The sequence below is a fragment of the Brienomyrus brachyistius genome, chromosome 18 (genome assembly GCF_023856365.1).
Source record: "Brienomyrus brachyistius isolate T26 chromosome 18, BBRACH_0.4, whole genome shotgun sequence".
Classification (NCBI taxonomy): domain Eukaryota; kingdom Metazoa; phylum Chordata; class Actinopteri; order Osteoglossiformes; family Mormyridae; genus Brienomyrus; species Brienomyrus brachyistius.
In genome coordinates, this window is record NC_064550.1 from 18,854,311 (window position 1) to 18,872,960 (window position 18,650).

General features: G+C 49.5%; 1 protein-coding gene across 1 annotated transcript in view; it reads right to left on the reverse strand.

The window, feature by feature from the left end:
* sorl1 (sortilin-related receptor, L(DLR class) A repeats containing) overlaps positions 1 to 18,650 on the reverse strand; it is a 54,183-nt gene that overhangs the window by 14,097 nt on the left and 21,436 nt on the right. The window contains 18 exon segments of the mRNA XM_048982607.1: positions 272 to 394; positions 575 to 688; positions 785 to 958; positions 1,266 to 1,404; positions 1,921 to 2,167; positions 2,373 to 2,464; positions 2,596 to 2,727; positions 2,836 to 3,008; positions 3,105 to 3,190; positions 6,367 to 6,495; positions 6,818 to 7,004; positions 7,999 to 8,177; positions 8,315 to 8,403; positions 8,566 to 8,639; positions 10,022 to 10,139; positions 10,624 to 10,816; positions 12,895 to 13,064; positions 13,373 to 13,474. Of these exon segments, the coding sequence (XP_048838564.1) occupies positions 272 to 394; positions 575 to 688; positions 785 to 958; positions 1,266 to 1,404; positions 1,921 to 2,167; positions 2,373 to 2,464; positions 2,596 to 2,727; positions 2,836 to 3,008; positions 3,105 to 3,190; positions 6,367 to 6,495; positions 6,818 to 7,004; positions 7,999 to 8,177; positions 8,315 to 8,403; positions 8,566 to 8,639; positions 10,022 to 10,139; positions 10,624 to 10,816; positions 12,895 to 13,064; positions 13,373 to 13,474 (2,521 nt within the window).

The following is an 18,650-nucleotide window of genomic DNA, read 5'->3' on the forward strand; positions in this document are numbered from 1 at the left end:
GACAGCTCACCATCCAATCAGACCCAGTTACACAAAGCCTGGTCAGCTCACCATCCAATCACCTGCAGTCACACAAAGCCTGGTCAGCTCACCACCCAATCACCTGCAGTCACACAAAGCCTGGTCAGCTCACCACCCAATCACCTGCAGTCACACAAAGCCTGGTCAGCTCACCACCCAATCACCTGCAGTCACACAAAGCCTGGTCAGCTCACCATCCAATCACCTGCAGTCTGGTACGCTCCCCAATCACAAGCAGGCACACACTCACCACAGTGCTCCTCGTCACTGTTATCGCCACAGTCATCTTCATGGTCACATTTGAAGGCCAATGGGATGCAGGATCCAGAGGCAATGCAGCGGAACTGCACAGCAGGGTCACAAACGGTGGTGGCTGGGGGGGGGGACCACACAGCATTCAGAGAATCCATATTTTGAAAGCGCAGCACATTTACAAAGGAAATCACACAACACCTGACTGATCACATGCAGCTTGCTACTCCTCCCAGCTACTCGTTTATATATAGATGTCTCTATATCTCTGTGGGGGGGGGGGGGAGGGGGCTACACTCACGGCACTCCTGCTCGTCGCTCATGTCGCCGCAGTCGTTGTCGCTGTCACACTTCCAAATGCTACTGATGCATTTCCCGTTGGAGCAGCGATACTGATTGGGGAGGCAGGTGCGCTCTGGGTAACGGCAGCACAGGGAGGAGGGGCGGTATGAGCGGACGCATCGATGGGGGACAGAGAAAAGGCCCGGCAGCCGGTTCTGCTCCAACTCACCCATCTTGACGCAGGTGTTGTTCTGAAGGTGGTATCCGACTGGACACTGGCACTGCAGCTCCCCCGAGGGCAGCTGCTTGGTGGGCGCCCCCTCTGGGCACACGCAGGTATGGCGGTGCCCGGGACGCGGAAGGCAGAGCAGGCTGCAGGGCTGGTCGGCACAAGCGTTGTGCCCTGGGGGGGCGGGAGGTCAGAGGTGGGTGTGAAGGTCGGTCTTTTATTAGCGTTTAACCTGTTTCAGGTTCACTACTACTGCTGTCTGCTGACTGTATATTTTTACAATCCATCATGTTCCTTTGCATTGAACCTAAGCTAAACTTAACTGGCCGATACAAACAAGCATGGAGAAGACAATGGTGATATCTACATGCACTATTAACCTACTTCCACCTCAATTAAGAGATTTAAGAGACGACTAACACCACAGACATCGGAAGCTAAGCTCCACCCCCCAGACCCTGCTTCGAGCGGGCATCCTGACCTTTGGTCTTGCCCCTGTAGAAGATCTTGAGGTCCATCACGCCAGTCAGCCGGCCCACCAGAAGCTCACTGTCCAGCGAGCCGGACTTGGAGGCCTTAAAGATGCCCATGCGGGACCAGTCATCCCAGTAGATGTCATTCTGCGAATGGACACGTGAGTCTTAGCCCAGCGCTAATACATGAGATGCAATTAATCGACACCTTATCAAGCCCTTGAGGTGTGGCCGGACTTGGAAGCCTTGAGGTCCATCACCAGAACCTGACGTCCTGCCATGACCCGTACAAACGTGTGCTGTCCCTTGGGTCCCCAGGACAGGAACACACTGGTTTATGTGGAATTCTATGCAATACTTTCCATTCTTTGCACTGGTATTGTTTATTGTTACTGTGTAAATGTATTTTGACTGTGTAAAAGTGTGCACAGAGCTACTGCAAACCTTATTTGGGGTAAAAGACTGATAAATCTATCCATCCATCTATCCATCCATCTGTCCATCCGTCCATCTCATCCAGTGGCAAAGAAGCTCTAATAATTTATTACCTATTACCCAGTTCTCAATCATCCTATCGCCTGGTTAAACTGTGTTGTCCAACTCTCTGACCAGTTTCTTTGGCTAGCTTTCCCCAACTGGAGACTCTGGTCATCTAAAAAATACCTTGAAGACGGCGATGGCATAGGGGTGTGGCAGACCCTCCATGAGCACGGTGCGCTGGCCGCCCAGGAAGTCGGCCCGCTCGATGCGGTCCCCGAACGCCTCAGTCCAGTACAGCCAGTGCTCGTCGGTGGTGATGCCATTAGGCCAGCGTACTCCATCGGATACGATGCAGGACACGTTGGTGCCGTCCATCCAGGCGCGATACACGCCGGCAGCGCGGTCCCCCCAGTCGGTCCAGAACATGAGGCTGGACCCGCAACACACACACACTTTAGGCGTTTCCATGCCAACTGTAAGCTGGGTGTTTATCAGTTCTCATGCTATTCTGTTCTGAACAAGCTGGGACAGGCTGCTGAAACCAAGAGGCGCAGCTGGAGCTTCTGCTGAGGCTACATCAAGATTAAAAGGCAAGGCTGTTCATTGCAGGACTGGCTGAAGGGAAGGCACCGTACCTTTCCCCAGGCAGCAGAGAGAGGGCCCTGGGGTGCTCCAGCACGGAGGAGTTGAACAGAGTGTGACGGAGGTCCCCATCAGAGTTGGCCACCTGAAGGGTGGGTGAGACAGTCAAATGTCATTCCAGGTTCTTGTGGCATTTCCTTACAGTGGATCAAATGCGTTTTCGCACTACCCCCCTCTCTCCATCCCTCTCACTCCAAGCACGTCTCGCTTCCTCACCTCGATCTTCTGAGCCCCAGCATCCACCCAGAAGAGCAGCCGGCTGACGGGGTCAAAGGCCAGCGCCTCCACGTTCTGCAGGCCCCTCCTGACGATGATCTCCTGCCCAGAGCTTCCGTTCAGGCACAACCTCTACAGAGTGGGGGGGGCAGAAAGGAGTCACGACAGTTCACCGTGCTGAAAATGAGACACGAACAGCCACTAACGCAAGAACGAGAAGCGGCCAGCAGGGAGGCGCACCTGGATGGTGTCCAGCGCAATGTCGGCCCAGTACAGGCAGTTCCGCTCGTAGTCGAAGTCCAAGGCCACGGCTTCTCGCAGGCCTGACAACGGCAGGGGCTGGTCAGTGCCGCTGGCCAGGTCGTAGCGATGGATGGAGCTCCGCACGGCGTACAAGATGAACTCGTTACTCTCTGAGGAAAGTAGGGGGACAAACAGGACTCAGTCAGTCAAAGAGCATCAACCGACAAACATCTATGCTCCAACAAGTACAGCCAGGCCAAGCTCACCTCCCACAGGGCAAGGCAGCATCTCTCCACCCAGCCTGGCTTCCACATCGCCTCCATGGCAGCTGTCCCCAGATACCTTCCTGTACCTGAGACAAAATGCACATACAGTTACCCACAATTTTACATCTGCGCAAAATCACCAACCCAGAAATCAATTCCTCTCTCTGCCACTAGGGGGCAGTGTGACCCTTGCCATAAAAGCCAGTGGATTGGATCTATGCGGTACTTATCAAAACATACAAAAATGCAACATCCTGTACAGGATCCAGAGACAAATTGAGCCACCATAGCAAGTTCAGTCTCCCTTGGACTAGATTCTGCAAGTGGAAAACCAACAGCACCATTCCCTCGCAAGAAATTTTGTCGTATATTTGTAGTGGTCAGTGCTGTCGCAGACACTGCTGCATAATCTCCCGAAATATTATTGCTTCCAGAACTATGATACATTATTTAAATTGTTCTCCTATTCTCACTGTTATCCAGAAAAATTCCAGGGACTGAATGGACCTACACAACGATGACTCGGGACATGCACCACACACGTCTCCAGGACATGCACCACACACGTCTCCAGGACATGCACCACACACGTCTCCAGGACATGCACCACACACGTCTCCAGGACAGTCACCACACACATCTCCAGGACAGTCACCACACACATCTCCAGGACATGCACCACACACATCTCCAGGACATGCACCACACACGTTCCTCACACCGCTAGATTTCCTTGCACCTCTTCACATTTTACATTTCTTAGTGTGATTAGCGGCTTTATGGGCTCTTGCCCAATCATAATGTCCTTTGGAATTCCTAATAATAAAAACCACATGTGTATCATACTGACATTTGCAGTGAACTGATTTGTTTTGCCGTGCAACTCAAAGCAATTCAGAAACACGACAGTGAAGCACTGTGTGTTTATCATTCTGCACTGTCACGAGCGGAAGATGTCTTGAAGATCCCCTTATCTACTCTTCTCCAAATTACCTCCACGGTGAGCAGTCTCCACCACTGAAGGTTTTGCCAATCAAGTAATGGAGATATCCCATCATTCACAGGGTAGCTAATAATCAGGGTTATTATAGTTAACAAAAAAAAAGACTAAAACTAAAAAAAATTTAAAGTGGGAGTGAAAAAGAAATTTCGTTAAATAAAAATAAAAACAAAACAAAAACATTTTAAATGAAAATTAAAACTACAACTAACAATGCAACGAAGTAAAATGAAAAAGAAAAATCAGCGTTTTCCATTTTACCGCCTTTGCACTGTGGTTGTTGGCTGTAATCTACGTCACACCGTAAAGCTCACAGGAGGCAAAGACGGCCATCCACCATGTTGGTGCGTTTCTCATCTGGTCGAGGCATTCTTCTATACTGTATTTTTGCATTCATTGCGGTTGGGTGTGCCGCTTTTGGCAGGAATAGCAACAATGTTCGCAACAAAAGCAAAAGATTCTTAAGGATGCCAAAATAATTGTAAAAATCTGTGACCCAGAGAGAGATTAAGTGAGTGTCGTCGTACGTTTTCTCTATCCTCTGTCTCACATGTATGTGATGTGCAGGGGTTTATACATCCATCCATCCATTTTCCAAACCGCTCATCCTACTGGGTCACGGGGGGTCCAGAGCCTATCCCAGAAGCAATGGGCACTATGCAGGGAACAACCCAGGGTGGGGGGCCTGCTCATCGCAGGACACACTCACACACCATGCACACACACACATGCATGTGCAGTGGTTTATGTAAATTAAAATTTACTACTCTAGGATAACCTTTTATTAAAATATAAGATTACTGCTAAATGGAAACCATTTACTAAGCTTTATTTAATGGTTTGCCAATGGATTCATGTTCATTAATTGTACTTATTTCTTCATATTCCTACCCCATTGCCCAGGTTAAAACATGGCTCGTGGCATTGTAGATTACTGTTAGAATCTTTCACGCATTCAGTGTGTTTTTGAAATGTTACTGATTTTGGCATTTTGAGTGTCTTGAGAGATTTTGAAATCGGTGTATTCCACTTTGTTTCAGCATTATCTTAACGCTTCGTACAATCAGTGTCCGATTGCTTTACTTTAGCATTTCTAGGAATAATTCCTCACTCTCTAACCACCATTTCCCTAGGGGTTTTCACTGGGACACCCCCAGACAGACTTTACTTTCTCCAGAAGAGAAAATCCAATCAGGTGTATGTGTATTGTAATCAGGGACTGGGAGCATCAATAACCCAAGTCCTTCACAGCTATAAAACATGATGGAGTTAGAGGGAAGAGGTCAGGGGTGTGGAAGGACATTTTCAGGAAAGAAACCAAAATGATTCACGCTTCCTCCTTAGCCGTTTCATGTGCGGCATGAAAGCATGCAAATCACTTCCAGTGTGGTATTAAAATGTGGTTACTTGAAAACTAAAATTAACACTGAAACTATGCAAGAGCTAAACTAAAACCAGAAATATTCAGAAAATTAAAAGGATACAAACTATTTGCAAACTCATAAGAAACTGAAGTAAAACTGAAAAACAAAATGGAAAACGAAATAAATATGAAAGCTAATGTAAATTTCAAAACTATGATATTGCCATTAATAATGGAGAAGGGAGTTTGTTCAGCATCCGTGTACATGACCCCACGTGCGATGATATAAGCCAAATACCTCACTGACTTGAGAATTATACTGATCTTGGTAGTTACTTGGAGGTGTCCATATCTACACTGATAGCATTTGTGCACCTACATCAATAAAGTCCTATCTTATCTTCTTCTGCAGAAAGAGCTGCAACTGCAGACATTTTTTTGGGCAAGTGTGTATAAAAACTGAAAACGAAAAACTAGAAAAAAAAAAATCTTGACCATTTTCATGACCCCATAACCCAGTATTTCCCAATCTGGTCCTTAGGGACCCACAGTCGGTCCATATTTTTGCTCCCCCCAAGCTCTCTACCAGACAATCCATGTTTTCGCTCCCTCCGAGCTCTCTACCAGACAGCCCATGTTTTTGCTCCCTCCAAGCTCTCTACCAGACAATCCATGTTTTTGCTCCCCCAAACTCTACCAGACAGTCCATGTTTCTGCTCCCTTCCAAGAACATGGACTGTCTGTGGGTCCCCAAGGACTGGATTGGGAAATGGTGCCAAGCAGATACTGGCTGACACATGTCAGGTATCCCTGGCTTATTGAGCCACCTAATGGTTAAGGGTTAGGGTCCTTGGCTCCTGCCACGTGGAGCTGTCCTGCGAAGGGCGTGATCTCCTCACCCCTTGCTGTGACGATATGTGGTACCCACGGGGCAGGGCACGGGCGGGACATCCAGCCGGCCAGAGAACTCAGGGTCAGGGACACACACCTCGAGGAACAGGTCGTCACTCAGCTTGTACCCATAGTCACTGAAATGGAGAGAGGAAGAAAGAGAACCTTAGAACAGCACTACGACTACTAATATCATTATTATTAATCATCATCATTGGTTCAGTCCTGCTAAAGCATGATGTTGTGGGCGTGGCCTACAAGCTGCTGGCTTACATAGACCTATAAATACATCTATATCTGGTATATCTACAACTGTAATCGATGTCGTCGGCATGCCAATAAAATCCATTTTCTGTTGGTTGATGGATGGTCATTAGCTACGTGCTGTCAGATCAGCGATGGATGTCGCTGACCAAGAGGACAGGCGGGTCGTCCTGCTGGGGAGAGACAGGCTCTCACCATTCGTAGTCCTGCCGTGTGCAGGAGCAGTTGGTCACGGTGATCGGCCGGTCAAAGTCCTCGCCGTTGAAGCAGGTGGCGTGTGGAGTGCGGCGCTTGAATACCAGCTCGCGGCCCAGCAAACAGCCATTGCCCCGCTCGTCTGACGGGGACCAGCGCTTATAGTCCGCCTCCGTGCACGGCACCCCTGTGCAAACACACACTTATACCGAGGCTACGACAATGACACATGGACCATATATGTTCACCAATACCGAGGCTACGACAATGACACATGGGCCATATATGTTCACCAATACCGAGGCTACGACAATGACACATGGGCCATATATGTTCACCAATACCGAGGCTACGACAATGACACATGGGCCATATATGTTCATCAATACCGAGGCTACGACAATGCCACATGGGCCATATATGTTCACCAATACCGAGGCTACGACAATGACACATGGACCATATATGTTCACCAATACCGAGGCTACGACAATGACACATGGACCATATATGTTCACCAATACCGAGGCTACGACAATGACACATGGACCATATATGTTCACCAATACTGAGGCTACTGCACTAGTGCACTGGGATTTACACACGAGACTGGGAGCTACCACAATGACACAGGAGCCACATGCATTCCCCAATACCACACACAGGCAATGGAGCTACCACAGTCACACAACACTAATATAAACACACATATTACCAAGGCTACCTTAATGATATGGTATTGGCATACAAATAGTGGAACATATATGATTCCCAAAGGGTGAGGCATCAAATTCTTCATTCATTAACATTATGATGGGTGTTGTTAATTCTGGTGCATACAGCAGCAAGAACGTAGTACACAGGTTAACAGATATCGTGCAAAACAGACAAAGTCCTATACAGGGCTGTGGGGGCCTAGATCCTACCCTGAAAATTTGGGGAATAAGCCAAGGAAATACCCACGATGGGGCATCAACCCACCACACCTAGAGACAATCTGGCACCTCCAACACATCATAGGGAAAAACATGCAAACTCCACAGGCATGGAGACAGGGAACTGAACCCTGGTCTCCACAGGTGTGAAGCAGCAGTGCTTCTACTGAAGTGCTACAGCTATAAACAATTTCTTTCCCATTGATACGTCACAGCATGAACCTCGAGATGAAAGCGGTTTCTCACCCAGGACATCGCTGGCGTTGACCTGCAGGATGAGCCAGCTGTGACCCTGGTCGGCATAGGAACCGAAGATGGTGAAGACGGTGCTCTTCTCCCCAGGCTCTGTCAGCAGCTGGTACACGTACACCTCCCTGGAGGAGAACTGGAAAGGCGTCCACGTTTCGCCCTCGTTGGTGCTGAACCTGGCGAACGGATGAGCCAGAGAGACAGGTGATCACACCGGGGGATGACACTGCAGGTTAAAGTTCAGCACATCCCTTAGCCTAGTCAGTACGCACAACACAGATGGTTCATGCCATGGGGTGCAGGGCAGACTCACTTCAACTCCGTGGTGGGGCCACCTTGTGCAATAGCCATGAGAATTCCACCATGGTCTCCCCAGGTGTAGAAGTGTGGACCAGCCAGGGCCTAGAATACATACAAGTCTACTGCTAAAAATCTGGTTCCCATACCAATAATCATTGTGTGACATCACCACCATGGGTTCACATACATCTAATGACCTACCTTCACTTGTATCCCACAATGCATTGCTACAACCAAAGTGTAGGTGCTAATGCACTGACTCACCTCTCTCCAACGAACCCCAGCGCTGCTCGACATATACACATTAGGTTTATTGGCCAGGCTGCGCCCCACAGATCCTGAGAGAGAGAGAGAGAGAGAGAGAGAGGAGAGAGAGAGAGAGAGAGAGAGAGAGAGAGAGAGAGAGAGAGGGAGGGCGGGAGAGGTCATGAACCTAATCACACAATGAACATACTGTGCAACACTGCCCCCTGGAGCCAAGACGTATCTTGACGCTATTTCACCACCAGCTGGTGGATATTTGTTTACCTTCTGGTGAGAAGCTCAGTGTGCCTGCAGTTAGGCAGGCAGCCACTGCTCCCCTATGGGGATGCTCCACTGGTACAAACCCACACTCAGCTCTGGGAAAACGACTAAACTCTCACGCCACACTAAATTTTCTTTGGGGGGGAGGGGGGGGGGGGGGGGGGGCAGAAGGTCGTCGTATCGGAGGCGATAATTCAAAGGCAGAACTGTCCCTTACAGATAAAACACAAATGAGATTAACTCCCTGAAGCCCGGAGAAAACGGGCCTGGGGTCGGAGGGAAAACGGGAATAAAGCAAACGGAACTTTAACTGGCGACGCCCGACACAGAGTGGGCAGCGGCTGGCAGCTGGGCTCAGAACAGCAGCGTACGAGAGTCTCGGGGGAGGGGGGCACGCTAATTACTATGCGGATGAAGGAAACTCCTAATTACATCGTCTGTGTAACCAAGATAACAAGAGGAGGACAAACCTCCCGCCTTATCTAATGATCGTCCAATTAAGCATGGAGACCCGTAAGAGCGATCTCTAAAACCAAACAAACAAACAAGCGATGATGACTATGGTGAGTGGGGCTTGGGGAAACTGTGGGGAAGATGCTGACAGATCTGTATTATACCTCCAGCTATGCACTGGGCTACACCGTGACCCCAGAATAACCCCTCCTCCTTTGAAAAGCCCCCCCCCCCAGTGCTGGCAGATGAGCTGGAAAGCAGCTTTAAGTGAAAACATGCCCTCTGTATTGCAGTCCTGGCTGTGCACATTCCTACAGACGAGTTCTCTTACTGGATGCCATCGTAGTGGCGTAACGTGATGAAAGTGACAGTGGCGGCGACGGGCAGAGGGTTTGGTTCCTCAGCTAAGAGGTTCTCCCGCATTCTGCGGCTGCCCGACTTGCCACAGTGGCACGAGACAGGCAGCCATGAGAGAGCGGGATGAGAAGCAGCGAAGTCTGGAATCGCGGCTCCGGTTCAACTGGGGCTGCTGTCGTACAACATTCTACAGCCAAGCCCTTGGGGTTCATGCCTCAGCTTCGAGCAATTGGCGGGGGGGGGGGGGGGGATATGGGGGGTTGAACGACAGCCACTGTTACGTCAGAGCACTTACACTAAAAGCAAAACCAGAGAGAAATAACTATGAACAGTGACAAGGGTGGTAGGAACTCCCCCTGCCGGGACGGAGCAGGGATCCACCCACCTGTGGCCATGATGAAGCCTGGAGCTGATTCCTTGGACAGGATGGGCATCCTCCGCAGCTGGACGTTGAGCAGCTGGCTCCAGCGCTGGGCCAGATGCAGTGAGCAGCCCTTGGAGAGCTGGGGGGGGTATGAAGGCAGACACCCAGTGGTTGAATACCACCAGTCACACAAAAACCTCAAAACACAGACAGATCACTGTTAAAAGCAGTGTGACAATACATTATAAAAAGGACAGAAATACACACTGTCATTTATGTCCCAAAAGATCTCCCCAAACAAAGAGAGGCCCACGATCCAATCTACGTAAACAGGCTGCCTCTCCGTGTCACTGGTCACTGGGTCAAATCTGGGGCCGGTAGACTAATTCTGTCATTGGGCCCCTGAGTGAGGCCCTTTAACCCCCAGCTCCATGGGCACCACATGCTGCCCGACCCAACGATGTGACCCCCCCCCCCCAAGCTCGCTCTCACTTCTAAATGTATGTTTGTTTCACAGGGAGCAAGTTTTTACAGACAAAAAAAGAGAATTTCCCATGGAGATGCATAAAGAATTACTGTTCTATTCATCATTAATCTGGCAGGACCATCTCCAGCGGTGCTACCTGGCAGTCAAGGGTGCCGCCCAGGCTGTCGGTGCTGGGGGGCTGCAGCAGCTCCCAGGTACCCCCCTTGTCGAAGGTGATGACAGAGCGCATATTGTCCTCGCTGAGCGAGCCGTTGATCAGCGTGGCAATGTAGACCCCACGCAGGCCCTCCACACGGTGCAGGTCGGCAAAGGGCTCGCTGGCAAAGTACCTGTGGGTACAGGTCGTTTGGGGGGGGCAGAGGGTCACCAACGGCCACACAAACTACATCCAGCCCAAAAAGTCACAAGAGTCAGGATCAGTTTTTAATCAGAGGTGGGTAATCCAGGTCCAGAGAGTACAAATCCAGATCAAGTTGAGTATAAAGAAATGCTTCTCAAACCAGTCCTTGAGGACCCCCGGACGGTCCACATTTCTGCTCCCTCCCAATTCCCTGAGAGTTGGGAGGGAGCAAAAACGTGGACCATCTGGGGGTCACTTGGCCCTGGTTTGAGAAACACTAATACAATGAGTCACAATACTCAACCGGTTGGTCGAAACAAAATCGTGGTCTGGACTTGGACTGAACCACCCATCTCTGGTACTTATTCACCAAGTACTTCGCATACGCAGTAAAAGCTCTCGTACCTGGCAACTTCGAGACTGTGGTACTGCCCAATGGCTGAACGTTACTCTTGAAAGGCACCGACGTGCAACACATTTCTCACACCTTAATCCTTCTATGCACACAAACACTTACGATCACTGTTCTTTTTGATGACCACCGTTATTCTCACATGCTGCGGTATCAGATATTCGATACAACACAAACGTTCCCGTAAAGTGTGCCACTCCATAGGCATGTGCAGGACATACGTATTGCACGATGCTTTTCTTGTTTTCTTGTCAGTGTCATTTTTTATTTTATTTTTTTTAAAAGAATAGTGCTATTAATTACCATTATGAATATTTCATTTTCATACTGGTATTTTAGAACTGTGCCACAGAGCCCCGTGGTGATTCCCAGAAGTGAGTTTTTGGAATAAACAGCGGCCTGGGCGGGAGAGGCTTGGTGAGGAATCTCATCATTCCTGTCGTCCCTATAACCGCAGACGTTCAACAGGGGGCAGATTACAGACAAGAACCTTTGCGGCAGCAAGGACAACGGTGCACTTACGGTGGGCAGGCAGTAATGGAGGATGCGTGGATGCAATTGAATGACTCTACAGAACTACGAAAAAAAAATGAGTTGAGTAACCTTGAGTTCCTGCAGCTGCTTCCATAAGTACGTTAGTGACTCCGCATTCTTGCTGGCGAAGGTGCCACCCAGAGTCTTTTGCTAAATCCAGCCCAGCGACAGTTATATTACTGATCGTTATTGAGTGATTGTTAGTGGAGAGATGCCACTTGCCAACGCTGAGGTTTTGACAGTGTGTCCTTCTAGATGATTCTTTGAGCGTCGCGAAGCCAGGCTAGCCACTGTAACTTTTGATGACGGCACTTTACCCAACAGGGTTAAACAAACCGGCACGCGTGTGGGTTGAAATCATTTCTGCATTCTGTAAGACTGCAAGCAATGGACGATGATCCAGGAAGGTGATTCATCAAGGTCCCGTGCATGGTTTCATATCCGTTTGTGATGACACCTGCAAGCACAGTGTCACCGGCAGTACCGAGTAAACTTGTAATTGGATTAGTGGAAGTTCAGGAGCTGGTACTTAGGTTGCCGGCGTCCGACAAGTGAGCTTCTGGCTGCCCAAGCTGCTTTCAGCGAGCTGGTAATCCACTGACAGGTGGGAGGGGGTAATTAACACATCAGCCCGATCACACTCATCCATGACAAAATATTCAGCCGCTTCCTTAGTCATCGCTCATTCTCCTCGCACTCTTCCGCATTATCATCACGATCTGCTAATGTTAGCATCCTCACCAATGTCATTCGTTAGCGATGTCAACGTCAAATTGTCTGTTCACGTTCGTCAGTCCCAGTCATATTCGGCCCTTGCCTTCACCGACGACAGTCATAAATGTCTTCATCTCATCACACTCAATGTCTGCACCTTCGGTCGTAGCACCGCTGCCCTAGTCATTAATGTTATATCTAAGCTAGTGGTCACCAACTGGTGCACTACATCATCAACATCCACACTAAAATACATCTGAATTCAGACCTCCAATTGTCAGAGGGCCACCCCCCCCCCCCCCAGGTGGATTTTTTCCCCAGACATGTTGGACTTCGTGTTACAGATGGAATTTAACCCTCAGGAAACCACAGTTGGGGATCATTCACCCCCAAAGCTCAAAACTAACCTGATGAGCGTATTGCTGCCAGTACCATCAGGACTGTAATACAGCACATTCTCCAGCGAGAGGGAGAAGGAGAGGCCCAGCGTGTCGGAAATGTACAGATGGGTGATGTTGTCCTGGTGGTTCACACACACGAACACCTGGTCTTCCGAGGCATCTGCGACGTAGTATTCCTGCCAAGATTGGGGTGTAGGCTTCACCAGGCGTATGGAACACAGCACAGACTAGGGGCACCATTACATCATAGATAACCAATGAGAGGGCTACATTACCTCTCAGGCTATGCTAGTAGCAGCCACTCGACATTAGGGGGGAATCTAAACCAGAGTCAAATCATTTACGTTTCTAAAGTTAATCCGCTTCTTAATTAGGTTCTAAGGAGAAATTCAGACCCAGTACGTACAAACCTGTTATGAAGATTACCTTGACTGGTAGTATGAACCTTTACAATGTTCTCTCCCACTGCATTGTGGGTACTCACAGTGATTGGGTGGCGAGTGTTGAATTGAGCCGCCCTCATTGGCTGACGGTTGTAAGAGACCCAAAGCTGGACAGAAGATGGCTCCTGACTCCCCAGCAGCGTCTAAGGGGAACACAACCGTGGCCCAGAGTGTCAGAAGAAGTGTCGGTAAACCCCCCGAAGCGGGTCAAACACCCGCTTCCATCAGAGCTCTCACCACGTTCTGAGGAACGTCGCCCTGACGCCAACAGCTTTACACAGAAAGGCAAACATGGCATTTGATTTATGTCCGTGGCTTATGTTAACAGCAGGTTGTGTCTGAAAGTAGAATGAGTCAAATAAGAGTAAAAAGAAATTAAAAACCACCCATGAAAAAAGTGACCAGTAAATATTCATTTCAGTGCTGAGGAATGATTAACACATATGCACAGACCGGGAGGAAAAATGTATTATATTCAGGTGAACCTCTACATTTCAAAAGAATCTAGAGCTATGATATCCGTGTAGACAGTGTCACCCTGGACCGGATGAGACTGTTGGCAGAGAGGCCCGTTCTAGTAAGCCTCTCTGGTTTCCATGGCAGCTCTCTGAGGCAGCCTTGGCCCTGGGGGGTGATTTCCTCAAGAGGCAGGCTTATGGCTCGAGATGAAGAACAACATCCCCTGGTTGGCTTTAGAAGTGACAGCCGTGACCTTTCCAACAAAAAAAAAAAAAAACAAACTGCTGTAGATGTCAAAGAGTTTTCATTTAGTAAGGAAATATGACTGAATCGGCAGCTGAGACACTGGGGCGAGACCTCCAGCTGAATTGGCACATGGAGAGATGCTGGCTCCCAGTAACGCTTCCAGCACAAACCCAACAGGCATGCAGAAATAATGGAGGAGGGGCCAGTAGCTGAGGAATCTCCAAGACATACAGTCTAACGCAGAACGACCTGCACGCCCACCTCATGAGGCATTCCAGTCATTACACCACCTTCTCTTCATCTCTACATTCCAGTCAGGGTCATCCACCACCGCGTTCAGCCATACAGGACGTGGAACTGACTTCAACCCTAGAGCCTGGGTAGGTAAGGGACCTTCATGGAAGCATGCACCAGCTAGCCTGGCACTGCGAAACGTCTGGGTCGGCTGACAAATGGACCTAGACTAGTATCTAGAAGGTGCGGTTGAAGATGACACAATTAGATGAAGTAAGATCCTATGGGGAACAGAAACACAGCAGAAGAAAGGCTTCCTAGATGAAGAGCCAACTCAAGTGTAGGACCCACCCAGAGGACCATCTGTGCGAGTTCGCCGGGTTCTCTGTCCCCATGTGCCTTCTGTTCAAACCAGTATTTCTCAATCCCATCCTCAGGGAGCCTCAGACAATCCACATCTTTGCTCCAACCCAGATTCCGGCCAATCAAGAACACCGAATACCTGCTATGGGTGTGTTAGGAGCTGGGAGAGAGCAAAAATATGGACCGTCTGGGGGTCTCCGCGGACTATGCTGAGAAACACTGCTTTGAATCCAAACCTTAATGCCGCCTTTCTGTTGGGTATTTGAGCCTTGGTATTGCAGAGCTCTCTGTGGTCTCGCCTCAGTTCTCATCTGTTTTCACCAGGTTCTGCAGTGCAGCCGGACAGCTCTGAGCGTCTGCCAAAGTCGGGCAGTTTGGGAGAAGCTCCCCCGGGAGAGAGGAGAGCGGGGGCCCCCATTCCGGCACACCCAATCAGCGCTGTGGCTAGCCTCTGTGGTTCAGCTGCGGTCTGGCCTGTCGGAGCTACTGCTGCCATGCCATTTAACTTTATTACTTTAAAGGGGCAGCGTTGAACGCAGCAAATTTGCCTTATGGGTAAAATGGCTCCCTGTGTTGTGTCAAGGGAAGGACGGCGTAGCCTAAAGATCCACAGCCTCAGTTGGGAAAAACCCAAAGCAATTTGGTCGGCATGTGGGGTTAGGGGCTCAGAATTGCCACCAGGGGAAAGAGGCAGATTAACGGGCATGGTTTAAATATCCGTGCCTTACAATATGATGAAGACACTGCATACCCATCATCATGTGGGGGGTGGTGGGGAGGGGGGTTAAGGACCCTGGCTCAAGGGCCCAGCAGACATGTGACTATTCTGCAAGATGGGAGTCAAACCAGCAACTATCCGATCAAAGGCAGACAGTACTGACCCATTAGCTACTGAGAGAGTGCAAACAAAACAACAGGCGTGGAGGTGTTGAGAGAGAGGCCAAAGCAAGCAGCAGGGGGCCGAGGGCCAGCACTCCGCTGCGCAGGAACAGGGCAGTCTGCCCCCATTTGTCATTGGTCCAAAAGGACACCTTATTGGATACTGCAACTTTAGGAGAACTGCAGCTCCTTTATGCCTGTGGCACCCAAACTTTCAATTACAATTCACAATTATGATTGTAATTTGTAATTGTAGGCACTCTGGAGGTCTCAATTACAATTTACAATCACAAATTCTTTATCCAACGCACGCAAAGTACAACTGAAAGCCGGTTCAGCCGGTCCCTGGAGCAATTGGGGCCTTGCTCAGTGGTCAAACTTTGAAATCACTCTGCCGACTTGGAATTGAATCTGATCACAGGCACCGTGACCCAACAGAGCCCTGAGAGACTGGGGGGGGGGGGGCACAGAGCTCACAGGACACAAGGGGGAAAGGGAGGAAACCCCATCACAGCGCGCATAGTTCAGAAACGCGGAGTAACAGGAGCCTGAAAAGCTGCCGCCAGGGTTTGGTCCAGAAATGAAATGAAATTCACATTCAATTTGCTGCTTTGCCATCAAAGCTCTCGTACCAAAAAAACCTTGGCAGGGCCCAGGGCATGGCAGAACATGAACGTTCGTGAAACGGCTCAGGGGCGCCAGACAAGCCCAGTTAAACGGAGTCTCTGGTGAGGAGAGGGGGCGGAGCAAGGGGGGCGGAGCTCCTCCAGCAGAATGAGCGGGGCAGCTCCGCATTAACCCAGATATCCTCTGTGCCGGGGGGGGGGTGTCGGGAGATTGTTCCGGAGGATCAGCACCAGCCTCACTAAAAAGCTCAGGCAGAGGAGACCTCATGGGCTTGGGGGGGGTGTTTAATTAGTTTCAGTAGCCCCTCGTTGTCGGTGGAGGTTTCTGATATTCATTAATGGTAATCCTATTAGCTGAGCAGAGCAGAGAGACGGATAGGAGGTTTTACCAGGCTGGGGGGGTTGGGAGTACTGCTCAATCTCAAACATCCCTGCTAGTTTTGTCTTGTGATTACCCTAAAAGGGGGGGGGGGGGATTCACGAGGAAAGAACGTTACTTGCTGGCTCTGTCCTTCCAGCGTCTCTGGGGGTGACTGTGCATCTCGTCACACTCTGATTCATTTCTATGTTTGGAAAAAATGACAGACTATTACTGCCATAAACAAGAATCAAAGCAGCACCAAGAGCCCCCCTGCTTCGTGGCTGGGTCGGGAAGCAGGTCACTGTCCACTGCCCACTGCTCTCGGCCCCGTCTCCTCCTGCACTGGCTGTCGTCACGCTCACTGGCACGGCCTCCGCAGGGCCTCCAGAGCCACAAACAACCAACAGCAATTCTGCAACCCAGCAAATGCAGGACATGGAAAAAAAAGAACAATCGCATGCACACACAGGCTCACACGCACGTGCGCGCACACACTCACGCTACAGCTCCCAGTGCTGACCCAATTTCCTGCAGTATAAAGTCTGGCGCCAACAATTCTCATCAAATAAAACAGTTTCTGTTCTTTTAATATGAAGGCAAATAAAAAAGGAAACAGTCCTCACAGAGTGCTTTCGGAGGAAAAAAAAAAAAAACATTAAAATACCCAAGTTCACAGATCAACAGGTGTAAGTTTCGAGCGCCGTTTAGCGGGACACATGAATACATGCATACTGAATCGCGTTACACTCTCAGTGGCGAACAGAAAGGTTCGGGTGCCATCTGCCCGCGAGAGCTGGGCTGGCCCAGCTCACTCGACCCCGGCTCACGCCACACGGGTGGGCCATCTGCCGCTCGTGTGATTCCCAGGTGGCACGTGACTCCGCCGCAGTCTCGCTGCGGTCTGAGTGCCCGCCAAGCAGCACAGGTACCCGTGGGGCAGCTTTCAACGTGCTGTTTAGCCGAGCTGTGGCTGGACATAGCTGTCTCATGACTGCAGTGTCCCCATCCCCTCCATCCAGCTTGGGACTTGGTACATGATGTACCCGCTACTATTGGTATTGGCTGAATATGCCACAATCACACGGGGGGGGCTGAAAGGGGGGTCTACCCAGGGCTCAATGCATATGGAGGTCCGCAGTTGGGAAACATTCATCCATCCATCCGTCTTTGCAGGAAGCTTAGAATCTTACAAAACACCCATCTACCACAAAAGCATGGAACAAACCAACCGACGGGAACACAGGAGGGGGAATGAGCTAAATCCAAGTTTTTGGGGGGGGGATCAAACCTTGAAGTCAATAAAATAAAATGCCAATTTAATAACCAGGGCAGCATAAGCATCGTAGTAACAAGTTAGACCTGTACTGGTGATTAATGTGCAATGTGTAAGGCCCACTCGCAGCTCGCTGGCTCCTGCTAGAGGTATAGCCTTGCAACTGCAACTTCAGCGTAAAAGATACCCACTCAGTCACAGTATTTAAACTCCAACCGAAGACCTTTTCCAGCTATATCAGAGCGTATCTGGGCCATTCCATCCATCTCATCTTAAATAACACTAAGGTAAGTGACGTGGCAGCATGCTGCCGTACCTAACTTAATTAGTCAGACCCCAGTGCAGCAGAAGTTTATTCTATTCCCATCCCCATTACGGGAGCTTATGGTGCAACCTATGACAGGCTGACCAGCTGAACATTACCAACTGCCCCAAGAGAGTGTCGGACCAAGATAACGTTCTAGAGGCAGGAGACCGGCGATCTAATTAAAAATTCAGTTCTCAAAATATTCATACACTTAACTGTAACCTGTTTAAACTCTGGATGGGGGAGGGTGGGCTTTGGATACCCAGGGGTTTTCCCCACCTGTAACTCCCACACACAATTTCCCAGATTTTCCTGACTTACCACTTTAACACAGTACTATAGTGACTGATGATTATTACTTTGTACGATGTAATACCGTTCTTGCCACACTTATTTTAGAGCTTTCGTACAACTCAATTTCAAGTCAATTCATGTTTATATAGCTCAATTTCCAAAGTAGCCCAGAGGCACTTGACAAGAGTGTGTGGTGACCCATTAATACGCCGTTTATACAAAATACTGAAATTGTGCACGACAGAGGGAAAATGGAAAGAAAGAATACCAGAAGGCA